Source organism: Haemorhous mexicanus, chromosome 1 (genome assembly GCF_027477595.1).
Source record: "Haemorhous mexicanus isolate bHaeMex1 chromosome 1, bHaeMex1.pri, whole genome shotgun sequence".
Taxonomy (NCBI): Eukaryota; Metazoa; Chordata; class Aves; order Passeriformes; family Fringillidae; genus Haemorhous; species Haemorhous mexicanus.
In genome coordinates, this window is record NC_082341.1 from 42,364,439 (window position 1) to 42,381,110 (window position 16,672).

General features: G+C 39.4%; 1 protein-coding gene across 1 annotated transcript in view; it reads right to left on the minus strand.

Moving 5' to 3' along the window:
- The window catches only part of SNRK (SNF related kinase), a 39,984-nt gene extending 23,617 nt beyond the window's left edge, over nt 1-16,367 (minus strand). Inside the window, exons 1-3 of the mRNA XM_059847042.1 lie at nt 16,096-16,367; nt 5,662-5,759; nt 3,647-4,340 (exon numbers count right to left, since the gene is read on the minus strand). Coding sequence (XP_059703025.1) covers nt 3,647-4,235 — 589 coding nt within the window. The 5' untranslated portion in view covers nt 4,236-4,340; nt 5,662-5,759; nt 16,096-16,367. The remainder of the gene's footprint in view (nt 1-3,646; nt 4,341-5,661; nt 5,760-16,095) is intronic.
- Nucleotides 16,368-16,672: the final 305 nt, after the last annotated feature.

A 16,672-nucleotide genomic window follows, 5' to 3' on the forward strand; every position in this document is an offset into this window, starting at 1 on the left:
TCTGTTGATGCTGGTAGAGCAAAAGGAAGAGTACTACCAGAAGCACACTGTTCTTTCTCATCTGTAGTTATCAACTTTTAAGTACTGATGGAGCTCATGGTATCACACCACTGCTCTAGACAGAACTCTGATCTAAAGTAGCACGTCCATTGATTTAGGAAATGAACTTTATGTTCAGCAGCAGTCCTCTCACTTTCCTCTGATTGGAACAAATTTAAATTAAGTATGAAAAAACCACGGGAAATTAGAGGCAACAGAACTTCTCATTATCTAACTCACTCAGCTTTTTGACAAGCCCTGGGAATATATGATCATTGCCCAATATTCCTCTTGCATCATTATAACTACAGCTTTAAGCACAAAAGGAAATGAGAGGCCTAAATTAACTAGGCTCTTTTCAAGTGTGCAAACTTTCAAGTGACATCACAAAGGGCAGATTAATCCCTCAACTAGCTGAAACAGTTGTTTTCAAAAAGCAAGCTCTTCTATTCTCTTTATTAAGCATATAACTTAATAAAGACTTGCCCTAAATATTTCAGTTGTTTGTTGAAAGAAAATGTAAATTATCTTCCTTTATATACTCATTCTAATATTATTCAAAAGAAATCCAAAAAGCCACATTTGAGGCAAACTCTTTGGCCAAAAAAACCCATCATCCACTCTGATAGTTTTTCTTCCAATAATTTTTGCAACAATTTTGCATAAATAAAAACAGGCATGGGGTTTTAAAAACACAATGAATGCAAAGGTACTTTAATATGCACAGAGTGTAAGCAGGGGAATCCATTTAAATTTATCATTTTAGTAAACTGAGTTGGATTTCAAGTGGTCAGACGCTCACAAGGGGGCATGACCATGTCACGGCAGTGGGGAAAGCATGACCTCCTTTTTACTAAGGAGTAAGTTTTTAGATTGGTTCAGCTGTAATGTAATTTCATCCTAAGTGGTGGAAGGATCTTTGCCATTGTCACTCACTATTATTGCAATATTAATAGCCCCATTCAGCTCACAGCTGAATGAGTTCACAGCACTCCACCACTATTTCAAGCCATATATACACACCTTGCACATTACTCGCATCACAATGTAACTGATGAAATTTCTTTCTTGAAAATTTCTTTCTTAAAAATTTCTACTTTGAATTTATACAAGCTCATCCTAGCATGAAAGTTTATCGTTCAAGTTTAAGAAAGCTTTGCAGAAGCTCATTTCTCAGTTACATAATTACAATTTGCATGACAGATTTCCTAAACTTACGTTTAAGATTTCTTTTGGGGGAAAGAGGGCTTTTAAGAAGGCCCTATTTCACCCCCCCCCGCCCATGATCTTTGTATTTAAAATACATAAATAATATTTAGAAAATTTGTATGGTGTATCTTACCTTTTTACCCATAGTTAGAAAAGGAAAATCCAGACCCTTCAAGGTCATCATCTTACTGGAATCTTATAGTAAATTTTGATATTTTTACTCTGGTAATTGACAGTACTTCAGAAAGATTTTGTAGTGCATTTCAAAGTGATGAAAAGTATACCACTAAAATGTTAGGATACAAGCACTGCAATTGCTCAACTAGAAGTTTTAAGTATCCAGTAGCTGTGACAGCATATTGGGGAATAAGTATTTAAGTATTCTCAGAAATAGAAGATAATTGGCATTTTTTGACACTAGTTAAAAGAATTTAATTTTTTCCTAATTTTTCTACTGTTCACATCAATCATGTTAATGTGATACATACCATATTAACCAGACCTCCCCCTCTCTGAATCCATTCAAAAATTTTCTTTTAGCACTACTCAGAAGTTTACCTCCCTAATTGTTTACAAAGTCCTCTACCAAACATTATTACATTTATCATTAAGAGGTCCAAAGCATGATTTGTTAACTATATAATTCAATTTGGACCATCTGGTCATAATGCTCCAAATTCCCCTTGCCCCATTAATCTCCACACACCTCCTTTTCCCCAAGCATCTTCAACTGGGCAGCAATATCAAAACCTAATTTTTTGCTTATCCTCCAAAATTTGACTGCTTTTCCATTTTTCAAGAAATAATTCAGAGAAATAATTCTGCATTGTACAGAATAATTAACAAATGCACTTTTCCATCTAGTTTTGAAGGCCACTGCTGTCAGTTATACTCATGCTGCAGGAAATTCTCAAAAGGAGAGAAGAGAACATAGAAAAACTCAGGAGTTAGGAGCTCTAGTTTGCCGCTAATAAAACCAGAACCAACTCATCTGAATCATCTGACTCCAAACAGAAATCATTTTGTAAAGTATCACTGTATTATCAATAATATCAATGTATCTATCAATTTGCAAACCTAGAAATAACAAAGATCCAAAATTCCTAATTATAGCACATTTGGGAAAGTACTTAAAGTCCGGAAAACCCAGAGTACAATACCTGTTCAAAGACAGAAGCCACAAAGTGTTATTCAAATGGTTAGGCAAATAACCAAAATATTTTACCTAATAGCTAAGAATATTTATGTTTAAAAATAATGCAAGAATTGTAATTCAACAGTGTGCCTGTCAGCACACAAAATTAGCTGATTGTTCACCTGAGGTAAATTAGGAGAAACCTGGACAACTCTACCTTAATTTAAACCATCACTTCAGTCACTACTATAAAACACAAGAAAACACACACAGCCATGTACAGTCATAATGGGTGCTATAACACCCATGAAAGTATCAGATACTGATAAAAACAAAAGGCACATTGACTACCAAAAGCTATTCTTCAAGCACCATTTGCAATTATATGTGCCTACACCTGTTGGGGAAGTGAGCTGTACCTCAACTAACAGATTTAAGCCATCTATATGACTACAGGAGAATATTCAGTGACCCCATCAATGTTTACAGCCATTCTAAAAAGACTAAATTACTTCTACTACAATAAGCAGTAGACCTAAGAGAGACAGTAAGAGAATTACATGTAGCAGCCCACGCTGCACACTCCACTTTGCAGCTGGAAACATGAAGACTCATTTACACGTTACTATTTCTTTTACTTTTTCCACAATCAGGAGCAACTGGGAACTCATCCACTACTTTTGGTTCTCAGACACTGAAAGGGCAGAGGTGGAAGAGAGGGAGCTGAAGCTTTCTTTAACTTAACTCCCTGTCTCCTCCTTTGATAGCTGAGTTAGTACTTGGTACACATGGCTTCCCACCACCTTGCAGCAGAACATGTAAGCAGCCTGGGCTCACAATGCTATTCTTACATGGCTAAATTGAACAAAGTCACTCGTGGTTGAGTGCAAGGGAGCGTGGGGTCTTGTTAAAAATAAAATTTGGAACAGGCAACTTTTCAGAAAAGACGGGTTCTCTCTGAGTATTTAGAAATATACCCATTGCATGGACATTATAATTAATAAAAAAAAAAATTACAGTGTGTACAATTGCATCATTTCATACAAAAAGAAGTTTTAAGCATTTTTGAGAATGTTTGAGTATCTCCTTCAAACAGGGCTGCTCCAGAATGACCTCATCCACAGCTCATCTAGGTTATACTACTTCTTGCCAATTAGCTGCCTTCCATATTAGGCATTATCTTGAAACAGAACACACAGAGGTACAAGATCATGGTATTTAAGTTCATAGATTACAGGTTGAAGTCAAAGCAGACATACATACCCACTGCTGGTGCATCATATTCATCCCCAAGTAAAATTTCAGGAGCAGAATAGGCAAGAGATCCACAGCTTGTGGTGAGCTTCTTTCCAGGCTGAAATTTGTTGCTGAAGCCAAAATCAGTCAATTTCACAAGTCCTTGTTTTTCAAAGAAAACCACATTCTCCGGTTTTAAGTCTCTATGAACTACATGTAGTTTATGGCAGTAGGATATAGCATGAACTATTTGAGCAAAGTATTTTTTTGCCAGATCCTCATTGAGACCTTCCTCATGTTTCATGATGTAATCAAACATATCTCCGCCATCCCCTAGCTCTAAGATGAGATAAAGCTTTGTCTGGGTGTCAATCACTTCATACAGCCGCACAATGTTGGGATGCTGCACTAATTTCATGCACCTGACTTCTTGAAAAAGATGTCCAGTGGCAAGAGTGTCCAGTTTGGTCTTGTCAATGACTTTTACTGCTACTTTTTCACCTGTAAAGACATGCCGAGCAAGTTTGACCACAGCAAAATGGCCTCTGCCCAAAGTTTTATCCAAGTCATACAATCCTGCAATTTTTCCATCATATCCTCGTTTGAAGCCTGCCATTCTGTTTCAGAAGATGAAATAATATTTAAACTCTTTGGAAATGTGGTATTTTCATATAAGAGTATCTGATGCAAATAAATAGTCCATAATCACTGCCAAGCATACCTAAAAACAAAGAGACAAGATTATATACTTGTATAAAAGTAAGCAAAATTATTATCCTGTAATTACTCCAAGTTACATTAACACATTACTACAGATTATTTATGAAATAATCTTCAGAAATCTTTGCAAAGGATTTAATAAGGCAGGTTGTGCTAACTTGCAGATTTCTGACATCACATTATCAGTATGCTTGAAGAAAGTGAGTTTTAACACTTCAACAATGAAATTTTATCACAAATTCAGTGGCCTTCATTGTCTTGAGCCAGAAATCTTTCACGCAGCACTTGAAATCGGTGTTAAAAATTGGCAAAGCTGAAATCTGTAATTTTTCCAGATATGCTATAAAACAGCTGGGCAGCACAGAATATCATCAAGAGGAATATACCTAACATCCTTTTTTGGCACATCCCTTCGTATTGCGCATCAAACAGCTCTAATACAGAGTTCTGATGGCACCACTTGGGACTTTTACCTCCCCTTTTTAACAGCTTTCTCTTTAGTAAAGCTCAGAGCAACATACAATACTTAATTTTGTTACTCTAATTAGCTGGAGCATTATCAATCAATACTGTAATTACAGCAAGTGAACAAAGCTTTGAAGGCTGAAATGAAACATTTGGGTTGGACATCCTCAGTGGTAAATAAAATTTTTTGTTAAATATTTTGATGGAAGTTATACAAACTAGTGATAAAAAGTTTAGAGGTAGGCTGCATATGTTCATCAGGCCTGGGAATGAGTGAAGAAGAGTAGGAAAGAAGCAGAGAAGACTCAAGAGTTCAGTTTTTGTGTAGTGAATTCCTGCTTACCAGGTATTTGGCATTTAAGCAAACAAGACCCAATTTATAAAATATTCATATTCAAAACTGGTTTTGAAGGTCTTACGTCCCATTGTCATTTTTTTTCCCACACACAAAACCTACCAGAACTTTTTCCTGCATTGTTAACTTAGACTGAGGTTTAAATAAAAAACAGTAGCTATCGAAAAGCTAACCATTTATCCAACTTTGAGTACAAAGTAGTTAGAAATATGAAAATTAGATGGCTCATCGCCAACTCTAAAATACAGAAAAAACAGCTCTTTAGAATATATTTTCAGTTTCAAAACGGAACTTCAAAAAGAAAAACTTTGAAAAGGAAGCCGGCAACCAAACAGTCCCTTACATTAGTTATTCTCAAGTTGAAATGTAAGCATTAGATTAAAAACACTCCCTGCTAAACAAGTTATTTCACAGACAGTGAAACTAATGAACCTGGTTTCATATGAATTCAATTACAAGGTTGGGGGTCCTATGAGGATTCTGTGATGTTTAACAAGCTCACCTTACTGCTTCTCTCAGCTGGAGCCATGGTATAACCTCTTTGCTATCCAGCTGTCTGCTTCCACAAAACCCATAGAATTCAGTTTGAGACCTCCACACCTGTAAAATTTGAATGAAATCAATTAACTTCCAAAACTTCATAACCTAGACAAGGAACAGGGTAAAGTACAACAAGCATTAATACAATAACAGACAATATAAACATTGAGATTTGGGGCTTTGTGTTTCTTTAAAGATAGTCATCAAGCTTCAACAAACTTCACTGGGTTTTGTGTTGCTGAATGCACCCTTTTATTCTGCTACTAAGCACTACGCTTCACATGCTCTTCCAAAAACCACTCCACTAGAAGACGGTTGGCATATCTGCTTCCCAATGCTTCACAAACTGCTCATCTTACAGAGCTTCCCCTACCATTCCCATGTAACAACATCCCATCCTTACTCAAAAAAGCACAAACTGAATTAAAGCATGCTACATTAAACTAAATGCCCACTCTCCTACCTGGTAGAAACTATAACAGAATGCATAGGGAACAACATAATACAATGACAAATACAACAATAAACAATAAAACTCTCCTTATCTTTCAGAGACTCAAAAACTTCTTTACATCTGAGAGGAGTGGGTTTGTGTTTAATAGCACTTGATGGATTCTACCCCACCCCTCCTTGTGAAACTGGGCAGGTGCTTTATTAAAGCATGTGAATTTTTAGCATCAAGAACATACTGCAGCAGAGCTGAATAACTTAACTATGTGCTGTGAGAAGAACCACTTCCTCTTGTTTGTTTTTAATCTCTTGATAATTTGTGCATCTTCTCATTCACAGTCTGTTCCAAAACAAGAACCATCATACTCCATTTACCTTGCCTCAAGCAACTCACAGAATTAGTTTCCTCCCTTCCTAGCTTCAACTCAATTTTGTTCTAATCCTAGTCTATAAATCCTTTTGCAGAGGTTATTCTACATGCTTTAGCATTCCTCTCACCCATCTCTACTCATTTTCTGGTTTGTTCTATTCTATTTAAATTGTCTTAGGCCAATTTGAGGGTTCTTTCACTACTACTGCACACTAACAACATTTTCAAGAAATACTTTACTTTGCAGTTATGTAATGTTCCATCATACTGACCTAACCCAAAATGAAGACTAATGAAAAACAGGTTTATGCACATACATAAAGCACCTAATCTTAGCTGGTATGAAGCAGGAGGGGATATATTACTCAGCTGTGCCCCATATGGTCATGCAAATCCAAAGTCTCACTCCTAAAGAGATTGCCAACATTTAAAAAAACCCAACAACAATAACAAAACCCCCCACACAGACACGCTTTTTAGTACTGCTGTCTCCACAGCCTCCTAATCTGACTCCTAACTGCTTCTAGATTAAAGAAGTTAAAGGGAAACTGGAGCACACAAATTAAAGACAGCTTGTCTGAATTTAACTGCAACCCTCAGCAGTAAGGAAAGATTTATGTTCATTACTTTGTTCACTTGGCACATTCTCAACCATCATTGTACAAGCTCAACAAGTGATTTAACTTTAAATCACAGAATACACATAAAAATCAACCTGTCAACAGAATTCCAGCAAAAACCAGTTATGTTTAAGCAATGGAGAAATATACCAGAGAGTAATCAATAGGATAAGAGCTTACAGAAGCAGAAGATAAACTATGTTTACTAATGTTGTGGCCCCATTAGCTGTAACAAAATTAATTCAAATTCATTTACAGTTTAAGTTAAAGTCTCCACAATAACAGACCAACTAAACCTTAACTCTGTGGTTTTAAAATAAATCTGCATAGATGAAGCTCCCACCGCCAAATACAGGGATCTCAGATACAACACATGGTTGGAAAGTACAAAAATTTAGAATTGTTCAGTAGTAGGAAGTGGATGCAAAAATGTCATGGTGTATATAGATACAAGCCTTGGTTACAATTTAAATATGCTATCTAAAGGAGCGCAGTTGCCATACCAATACATTTCAGAGCAGTTTCTTTTTCTCAATTTCTCTTAAGAGTAAGAAAGTCGAATTTTGACAGTACTTAAGGATCCACTATTTCAAGCTGGAACCTCTTTGAGACCCTTTGCTGTGGCCTCCTTAGTTACACCAGAACTGTGGCTGACTATAGATGAAACCACACAAGCCTCTAGTTTTGCCATGGCCCTCCAAAACAGGATTACTTTTAATGATGGATCATTTTGGTGATCCAGTTTACAATGTGACCTCTTGAACATTTCCCCAAGTGAAGGAACTACAGACTAAAGCAGACAATAATCAAAATTTCCACCAGCCACATGTTAGTGGCAAGACAAATGACAGCCTGAGAAAAAGCATTTAAGAGACAGTTATATCACAGAAAATACTTACCTGTCTTTTCATTCACATTATGTTAAACCCCTGATAAGTTCATTTTTCAGCATCACAGTTTGGTTTTTCTAGTTGGTGAGTTAACTAACCATTAGCAGCGTTTAATCCATGCAGCTAATTATGGTTCTAAAAATGCATTTTTCCCTAATTATACCAGAACTCAGCTACGCCCCCAATACTTATTTTATGCAATGTAGACATTTACCAGTAAATAAATTCAGAACAGATCCTTCTTTCCACAGAAGCTCATATACCTATCCCACAAAACACAGCAAACAGCCCCTAATGGAGATCTGCAGGAGCTGTTTTGTAATATCATATGCATCCTATTAAAAAGCTTAGCAACAGTATTGTGATTCAACCATCTTTAAAAGATGGATGAATAGATCTGTTTAGAAAAAGAAGCATGTTTCAGAGACACTAGTTTTTCTTTAAGGAATTCACTCTATTCAAAAAGTTTCATTAGTTTACACACTGCATGTAAAACCAGCCTAGTTCATCTTACCCTAATGTGTGTATTAGCTTACTTTAGAAAATGAAGCTTTATGGTCCCATTTAAACAAAATGTTGAAAAACTATCAATGCAAAGGCTTCCCTGAATCATCAGTCTAACAGACATAAGAGCTGAAGTAATCTTCACTGGGACTTGTCGCTCCACAGACAGCTAACCATTCCTGTCTCCCTTCACGATAAATGGAGATTCAGTCAACACAGATAAGAGTCTGTGATAAAACAAATTGCACCCTAAAGCAGATAGCCTCAAAGATCAGATGAATCATTTTGTAAAAGCACATGCTTCCATTTTCTGTAACAGGAGTTTAGAATGAATAGTTCAGTGGATGCACACATTATATACATCCACCAGACAGATTAAAGTTTTACCCTGCTTCTCCTTTTGCTCTCTTTTGTCTCAGATAAATAACAGCATCTATACCAATTATTTATTTACTACATAATTGTATGTTGATGGTAAGACTTATGTTGAATGTGTTCTTAGAAACACTAAATCCAAAATCTGACATACACAGAATAGGGAGATTCAGAAGCAAATTTTTTTCACTCTGAAAAGAATTTGTACAAATCATGAGAATCTGAGAGCACACTGAAGAACATATTAACTCAGTAAAATAAACTGCAAATATATTTTTTTCTATTTTTTCCAATATTTCCTCCCAATTTTTATCTGTCATCCTAATGTAAGGTATCTTTACAGGGTAATCTATGAACCTTTAAAAACAGTCTTTTTACTATATGACCCACTACTTGCACTGTTACCCCTTCACTTATGTGTTAGCCTGCTTTCCCCCAGAGGAACTTTTTATCACCTTTCTTTTGGTATAAGGGAGCACCAACACACTAGAAGCAGGTAAAAGGCATTGCAAGAGTGACATGTGAAAAACACACACACTCAATGCATATCACATGGCCTGAAAACTTATCATTATGCAACTCCTCCAGCATACTTCAAACTTCTTAAGCTCCTAGTACCCAGTATTTCTTGAATATTCAAGACTCAGCATGGGAGTCAGTATCCCAGGAAAGTGTATTCTCCTTCTGTTTGCATACAGGTGTCATGATCCAGCAGAGCCCTTCTTCTTCCACCTTCCTATGGCCTTTACAACTACCACTCAAAGGTACTCAAAGAAACCATGGCAATCTACACTCACCCTACAGCCAAACATTTTGTACATGCAGCATTTTTGGGGGGCAGAGGAAAACAATTCACAGAGGCAGCAGTGTTACAACTTAGCCGTTATATATGCAATGCCCTCTAAAGCTTTACTTTCCACTTTATGTGACTGCACCACAGCATACACACATATCTTCCCTTTCACTGATGACAAACCCTATAAACTCTCCTGTTCCCAGTGAGTTCCAGGATAAAACACTACAGGAGATTTTTTTCAAGGTGTACATGCACTTCTTTCATTTTCTCGTTAGGCATCAGTGTCCATATCCAGCCCATACTGTGTTACTGAAATGTCAAGATATATCAGCAAACCTCTCTACTATTCAGCATTGACTACCTCTAAAATGATGAAGATCATGATGCAGAGTTATCAAGTAACGCTGTGTTACAAACATAAAAAGAAGAACTAACCTGCAAAACTTAACTGTACTCCCTAGTTTTAAACAATCTGTAGAATTTTGCTCTGAAAATATATGAGACACACCAATTACTGATGAAGTTTTGCCATTCTAAACATTTGGGAAATCTCTAATGAAATGTGTTTTGTCATTTTAGAATGTATCGCAGGCATTAGAGCTACTGATGTCTAGCCTTAACTCTTCTTAGTATTGAAGCAAAAGCAAAATGCCAACAAGAATTCTCCAATTCTAAGGTCCATTATTCAATGAACAGCCAGCAACAGAAATATTTGGCAGGTCAATAAACTTGGTAAAACATTGCTCCTGGACCAACAAAATGTTGGAGGATGGGAAGGGCAGCGCTATTATAGATATGAGAAGAAAAAAGTTACTAACAGCATTTCGTAACAGAAAATGATGAGAGCCTGCATGACCTGACTTCTAAGAGCAAGACACTTTGAGGTAAATCCAATGCATGAGAAAAAGAAAATGTAAAAGATACAAAACATGATTCTGGATATCATCAATTAAAGAAAACATTTATTTCTTAGATAAGGAATTCCCAAACTTTCAGACCTACAGATTGCTGTCGACCATCTATTTTCTTGAAGACTAATGCAGTTACATCAAGCGTAGACAATTTAAGCTTTCCCCTTTCACACAGTTATGCTGTGGTAAGTGATCTTCAGAACACTAGAAAAAAGCAAACTAAAATTTGAGAACTATGTTGTAGAAACTCCACCTAATAGTTGATATCTGTTTGAGAATCACCCTCCATACAACTTAAAGAAGCCACTGGATCTGAATTGGTCCTTCAAGGCCTCCCCTTTAAAAGTCAAGAATGTCTATTTCCTCTTTCTTTCCAAGCAGGTGAATGAGAAAAAAATAGACTATGCTGATGTGCAGACTCCAAAGCAATAGTAAGCCAGTAGCAGTAACAGTCGGATGATGATTATACACTGGACTCCAAAGCTATTAAGAGGACACATGCACTAAGACTGATGGAACTATGAGCCACTGACAAACCCATCACCGGTAGTTACTGGCACTGGTTCCAATTGTGAAACATGTTAAAAGCCCAAAGTACTTTCACAACCTTGCTGATAATTTGCTGCAGTTCACAAGGTACTTTCCATTTCTAAGAGGAGGTATTACACAAGACAAATACAAGTTGCCCTACAGATTTAAGAACTCAGCAAGAGCTTTACACCATTTAAAGTCCTCACACAAGCCACAGCTCCAAAAGCAATTAATCTCATGTTGTATCTGTTTTCCTCTTATGCCTTCTCTCAAAGGCCAGCCTGTGGCCTTTCATTTTTAAAGAAAAATAGCAAGAGAGACAATACCCTGTTTACATACCAGAAGCTTCAGCAATACAGCACTTAAGCTCTGAAGCTGCTCCTGAAGTATTATTGTATAGAAAAATATCAGATCTTCCTGAATAGCCACATCTCATAAATTATCTTCTGCACAGTAGTATGTGATAATGTCTTTTAAAAGTACTTACTCCAAGTTTTGTGACATCTGCTAGTACTTTCTTTCTTATAACTGATTTACAGATACAAACTTTATTCAGACCCTGTGATGTTATAATATATAAAAAATTAGTTTCAGCTGATAATCTCATGTTTTGCAGTTCCCACTAACAAAAAATTTTTCATCAACTACAGAAAATTTGCATGGATATCTTAGTTACAGACATTCATACATTTAAGCAATCCAGATCTGGTATTTTGGCCAACAATTGCATAAGCAACAGAGATAACTCATGGTAGTTGGACTCCCTAGCCCAAAATTATACTTTTCCAAGCTTGATAAACAGTATCCAAGTAGATTTTCGAAGATTTTTAATATTCTAAATCCCATAATATTTTCTTTTTTTTATTCTTTTTTCTTCCCCCAAAATAGCTAGAAACATGAACTGATGAAGAAATATTTTGCATATCAGGTGATTCATGATGGTATCACCATCTTTTAGGCAGCACGCTAAATCTTTATATCTAGGAAACTTACTGCAGAAATTTTGCAGAAAGCAGGTAACTCAATTTCTCCACCAAACTAAACTCCATCAGAGAAGCTGCTTTATCTACTCCATGTTCATGAACTCTCAGAATCGTTTTACCTTTTTCCAATGTCTATTTATTAACATTACCACATAATTTTGTCATGCCAGGGAGTGCAGCTAAGACCATTAAAAGGAGCTCTAAACATTCTGCCATTAATCAGTGAACACTTCAGTGTGGCATAACATTTCAATGTTAGCCCTGTTTTAACACCTACATCTTTGTTGTATAAATTCAGAACCACAAGCATGATTTTCTTCCCATATTAAGGGAGGTGAAAGCATCACATGCCATCTCAAACACAAGTGTTCAGATGCAAATATGTGTGCATACCCTTAGTACCTATTACAAACAATAATAATTTCTATTAAATTTCTTAATATATTCAAGGTTAAATATCATATAGTTTCATTTGATTAGCAATAAATCTAGTAACACAAATTTCAAGTACTGAATTGACTTAAATTGCCACTATGAGACTGGTGTTTTCCATCTAGGATACAAACTGCTTAAAGATAAATAGATTGACTGCAACCAACAGTTACTCAGTTTCAATACCTTATTCTTATTTATAGCATCCTAAATTAGTCAGGAACAGCCAGACACCTGAAATTTGCCACACTTTAACATGAACTAAGATTATAAAAAAGCCTAGGCTATCATCTCTCAAGTCCAGTCAGTAACTACATAGTAGTCAGTAACTAATTTTTCTGCAACTTTCTGCTGCAGAAAACCCCACAATGATACATAAAGAAAAGTCTGTCAAATACAGTGTAACATTTGTGTCCCATCGGAGTTGTAGAAGATCACTGTAACACAGGGATTCAGCTTTTCAGAAAGTGAACATGCACTGTTTTATACTTTGCAAGTATAATTATTTCTCATTAAGTTCTTAACATTGGTGACTCAATCAACTTATGCGTACTAGAACTCTGCCAGGGTGAGTTATCCTAGAGTTGTAAGGGAATATATGTTTTTTCAAATCCTCTTAAGCTCTTACATAATACTGTTATGTGTATTAAAACAACAGGTATTTTACATTATTATAGCAGCTGTAGCATTTCAGTTAAGTGCTTGAAAATAATGTGACACAGAAGATGGGCAGAACCTCAGAAGCTACTAAAGTGAAGAGCTTATAGAATTTAATATTACTATATTCATCATAAACAGCAGCTCAGCTCTATATCCCTGATCTGAACCACGTTTCATTGGTTTCTAATTTTAAGACACAATCATAAACGCAATTCAGTAGGAATGGGCAGAGGTTCACCAATAAGTTTTACAGCTACAGCATTTCAGTGAAAATTTGAGAATCCAAAAAAGGAAGTGCATTATTTCACAAGAGACACATTGTGAGGAAAAAAACCTAGCTGCACCAGGATACTGTGCCCTTGAAAGCAAGACAGGCCAAGCAAGACAAAGGTGCTACTTTGGCATTACAGTTGCCAGTGGGATAAAAGGGACCATGATAGAGTGAAGGTATAGACTGCCAAAGAATTATTCAAGTATGATTCAAAGGCAGTTCGAAGAGACCAGGTTGGCCAGGATGCCTACTGCACAGGATGACTACTGCAAGTAAAAGAATATCTGCAGTATCATATTAGCATGCACACCCTTAACATGCTATTTCTTTAAAATAATCAGAAAGCAGACTATTTATTACAGTGCAACCACCCACACCACATGGCAGTATCAGTTCTCATAGCACAATGATTCAAGGAACAGCAGTAACCTGTAGGGTGTCCAGCATTCAAACTGTACTTTCTTGCTTCTCAATTGCGTAAAATGAAAACAAAAACCATAACACAGTAAGTATATTTAAGAAGCAACTCTCCCTTTTCCCTGCTTTTCATGAAAGCCTCAAGTGTGGATCATAAAGATCCTCTCAAAAGAGCCAGATGAATGTGCTGTCTTAGATGCCACCTTGCCTACCAGGCAAAGCTCCAGCAGTCAGGTTAGCATCCCTTTCCTATCACTTGAAAAACACATGTCATCATTCTACCACTTTTCTGGTCATTTAGGACATTCAGGAAAATTTAAAAGACTGGACTTTCTCCTCCTCAGTTTTTATTATTAAGTCCTCTAATCTGGATGTTGTGTGCACTAGAAGTCAAAGGGGCAGACATTAGTCTAAGTAAACATTTTGACATATTTCACAAGGTAAAATTTGATTGCATTGTTTGGCAATGATTGTTAGTTCTTATTTGTTTCAGATTCCTTTGAAAGATCAGCAATAGTACAAAAACACCCACGAGCCAATTTCCCACTTTCTGTGATATATCTGCCAAAAAGTCCCAGGATTCCTTAATGCACTTCCTAATGGTGCATGCCTTGAAAGAAATGCTTAACTGTAACACAATAAACATTTGCTAGTAAACACTTCTATACAGATTTCACTTTCAGAGATTTGTTAAACTGGTCCTTCCCCAGAGCCTGAAGATCCAAATATATCCATAATAAACAACTCCAAAAAAGCAGCAGATATGACTAAGTAGCGACTGCACTACAGAGGGCAGGCGTAAGCATATTTGTATGCACTTCATTCATGCTAGATGGCTGAAAATCATACAATACGCTTCAGCTGCTCCAGGAACTGTAATGGTAGCACCAAAGAAACAACTGCTTTGCCCTCATCTACTCATAACAAGCTCTTGGAAGTGAGATGATCAATAAGAAACTATTTATGAATAATCAAAAACCCAAAGCATGTATCCCACATAAAGGTTTCTCCTTCACAGGTATACTAGCATCTCCAATAAAAATATCCAATCTGAAAATAGGTCACTTTTGTCACCAACCATCCTCTGGCCAATATAGGGGGTTTTGCCCGAGTGGATGTTCTCCAACACTTTACTCAGTCTACTTACTAAAAAAAAAAAAAAAATTAAAATAAAAGGAAAAAAAACAAAACAAAACAAAACAAATAAACTCAACCCCACTTGCCTGCCCTTCAATTATTACTAAGACTGCACATCAACTATTTTTAAAAGTCATCTTCCACTAATTAAGACACCTGGATGCCAAAACTCACCTGACAATAAGCACAAAGACCTCTATGCAGGACCTTGCTAGTTATTCTACCAATTTCTATACTAATCTCTAGGCAGCGAATTCAACGTAGTAAGTGTGCTGACAGCAGCACGGCACGTACTGACAAAGAACGAGGGATACTTCCAGCCTCTGTCAGGAGGGGCACGCTCCAGCCCTGGGCACAAGGAGACCAAGGCAAACCTGTTGGCTACACACCGGATTCCGAGGGGCGAGATGCACCGTCATTCCCCTAAAACGCACCCGCGGCCGGACCGCGGGGCTCTCGCCTCACTTGTTTATTTTTTTTTCCCCCCCTTCCCGGCAAGAGAACACAGGCGGCGGAGCCGGCGCGGGCAGCAGCAGCGGGGGAGTGGCGGAGGGACCGGTGTCACTCCGGTCACACGCGCGGGGCCGTGTGTCACCGCGGTCACACGGGGCCGTGCCGCACGGACACTCCGCCGCGCCGGGGGCACGGCAGGCTCCCGGCAGCCCGCCGTCCCTGCAGGAACACCTGCATCCCGGGAGCCCACTGTCCCCGCAGGAATACCCGCGTCCGGGGAGCCCATCGTCCCCGCAGGAACACCGCATTCCGGGACGCCGCCGATCCCGCATGAACACCCGCATCCCGGGAGTCCGCCGTGCCCGCAGGAACAACCGCTTCTCCGCTCCCTTCCCCAAGCCCTCCCCTCCCGCCCCGCCGGCACCGACACACCGACCTTCGGTGGCGGCCGGGAAACGTCCCCTCACCGCCTCCTCCTCCCCCTGGGCCGAGGCCGCCATTGGGCTCGGCCGGCTCCGGGAGGGGGAGGAAGGAACCCACCACACCCCACCGGCCCAGCCCGAGCCGAACGCGGCCCAACCCCGCCGGCAACTTACTGCCCGCAACGGCGGCAGCGGCGGCGTCTCCTCGGGGCGCCGCGCCCCGCACCGCCCCCTGCATGGGCAGCGCCCGCTGCGACTGCCCTCGGGAGCGGTGGCAGAGACGGGGAGCCCAGCGGGGAGGGAAGGAGGGACAGAGGAGGATACGAAGAGGGTCCGAGAGCCCAGCGGGGAAGGTCGGCGGGGCTGCGGCGGGTGGCGCCCCTCGCCCGCGCTGCGCTCGGACGGGACCCGGCGCTGCGGCCGCTCCCGCTGCGCCTCCGAGCCGCGACTGACAACAACGGCCGCGGCTCGCGCGGGGCCGCGAGGGGCGGGGCGGGGCCAACGCTCGCCCGCGCGCAGCCGCGCCTGCGCGGCGCGGCGGGAGGGGACGGGAGGGGAGGGGAGGAGAGGCCGCGCGCCAAGCGCAGTCGCGGCGGGGGCCAATGGCGGCGGCGGTGGGGGCGGGCAGCGGATGGGGTGTCTGAGGGGAGTGGAGCGGAGGGCAACGGGACCGCTCGGTTCGGTCCGCCCTGGGTTTCAAGGAGGTCCTGAGCAATTCCCCTTAGACATGGGAAAAAGAGCGGAGGCGAAG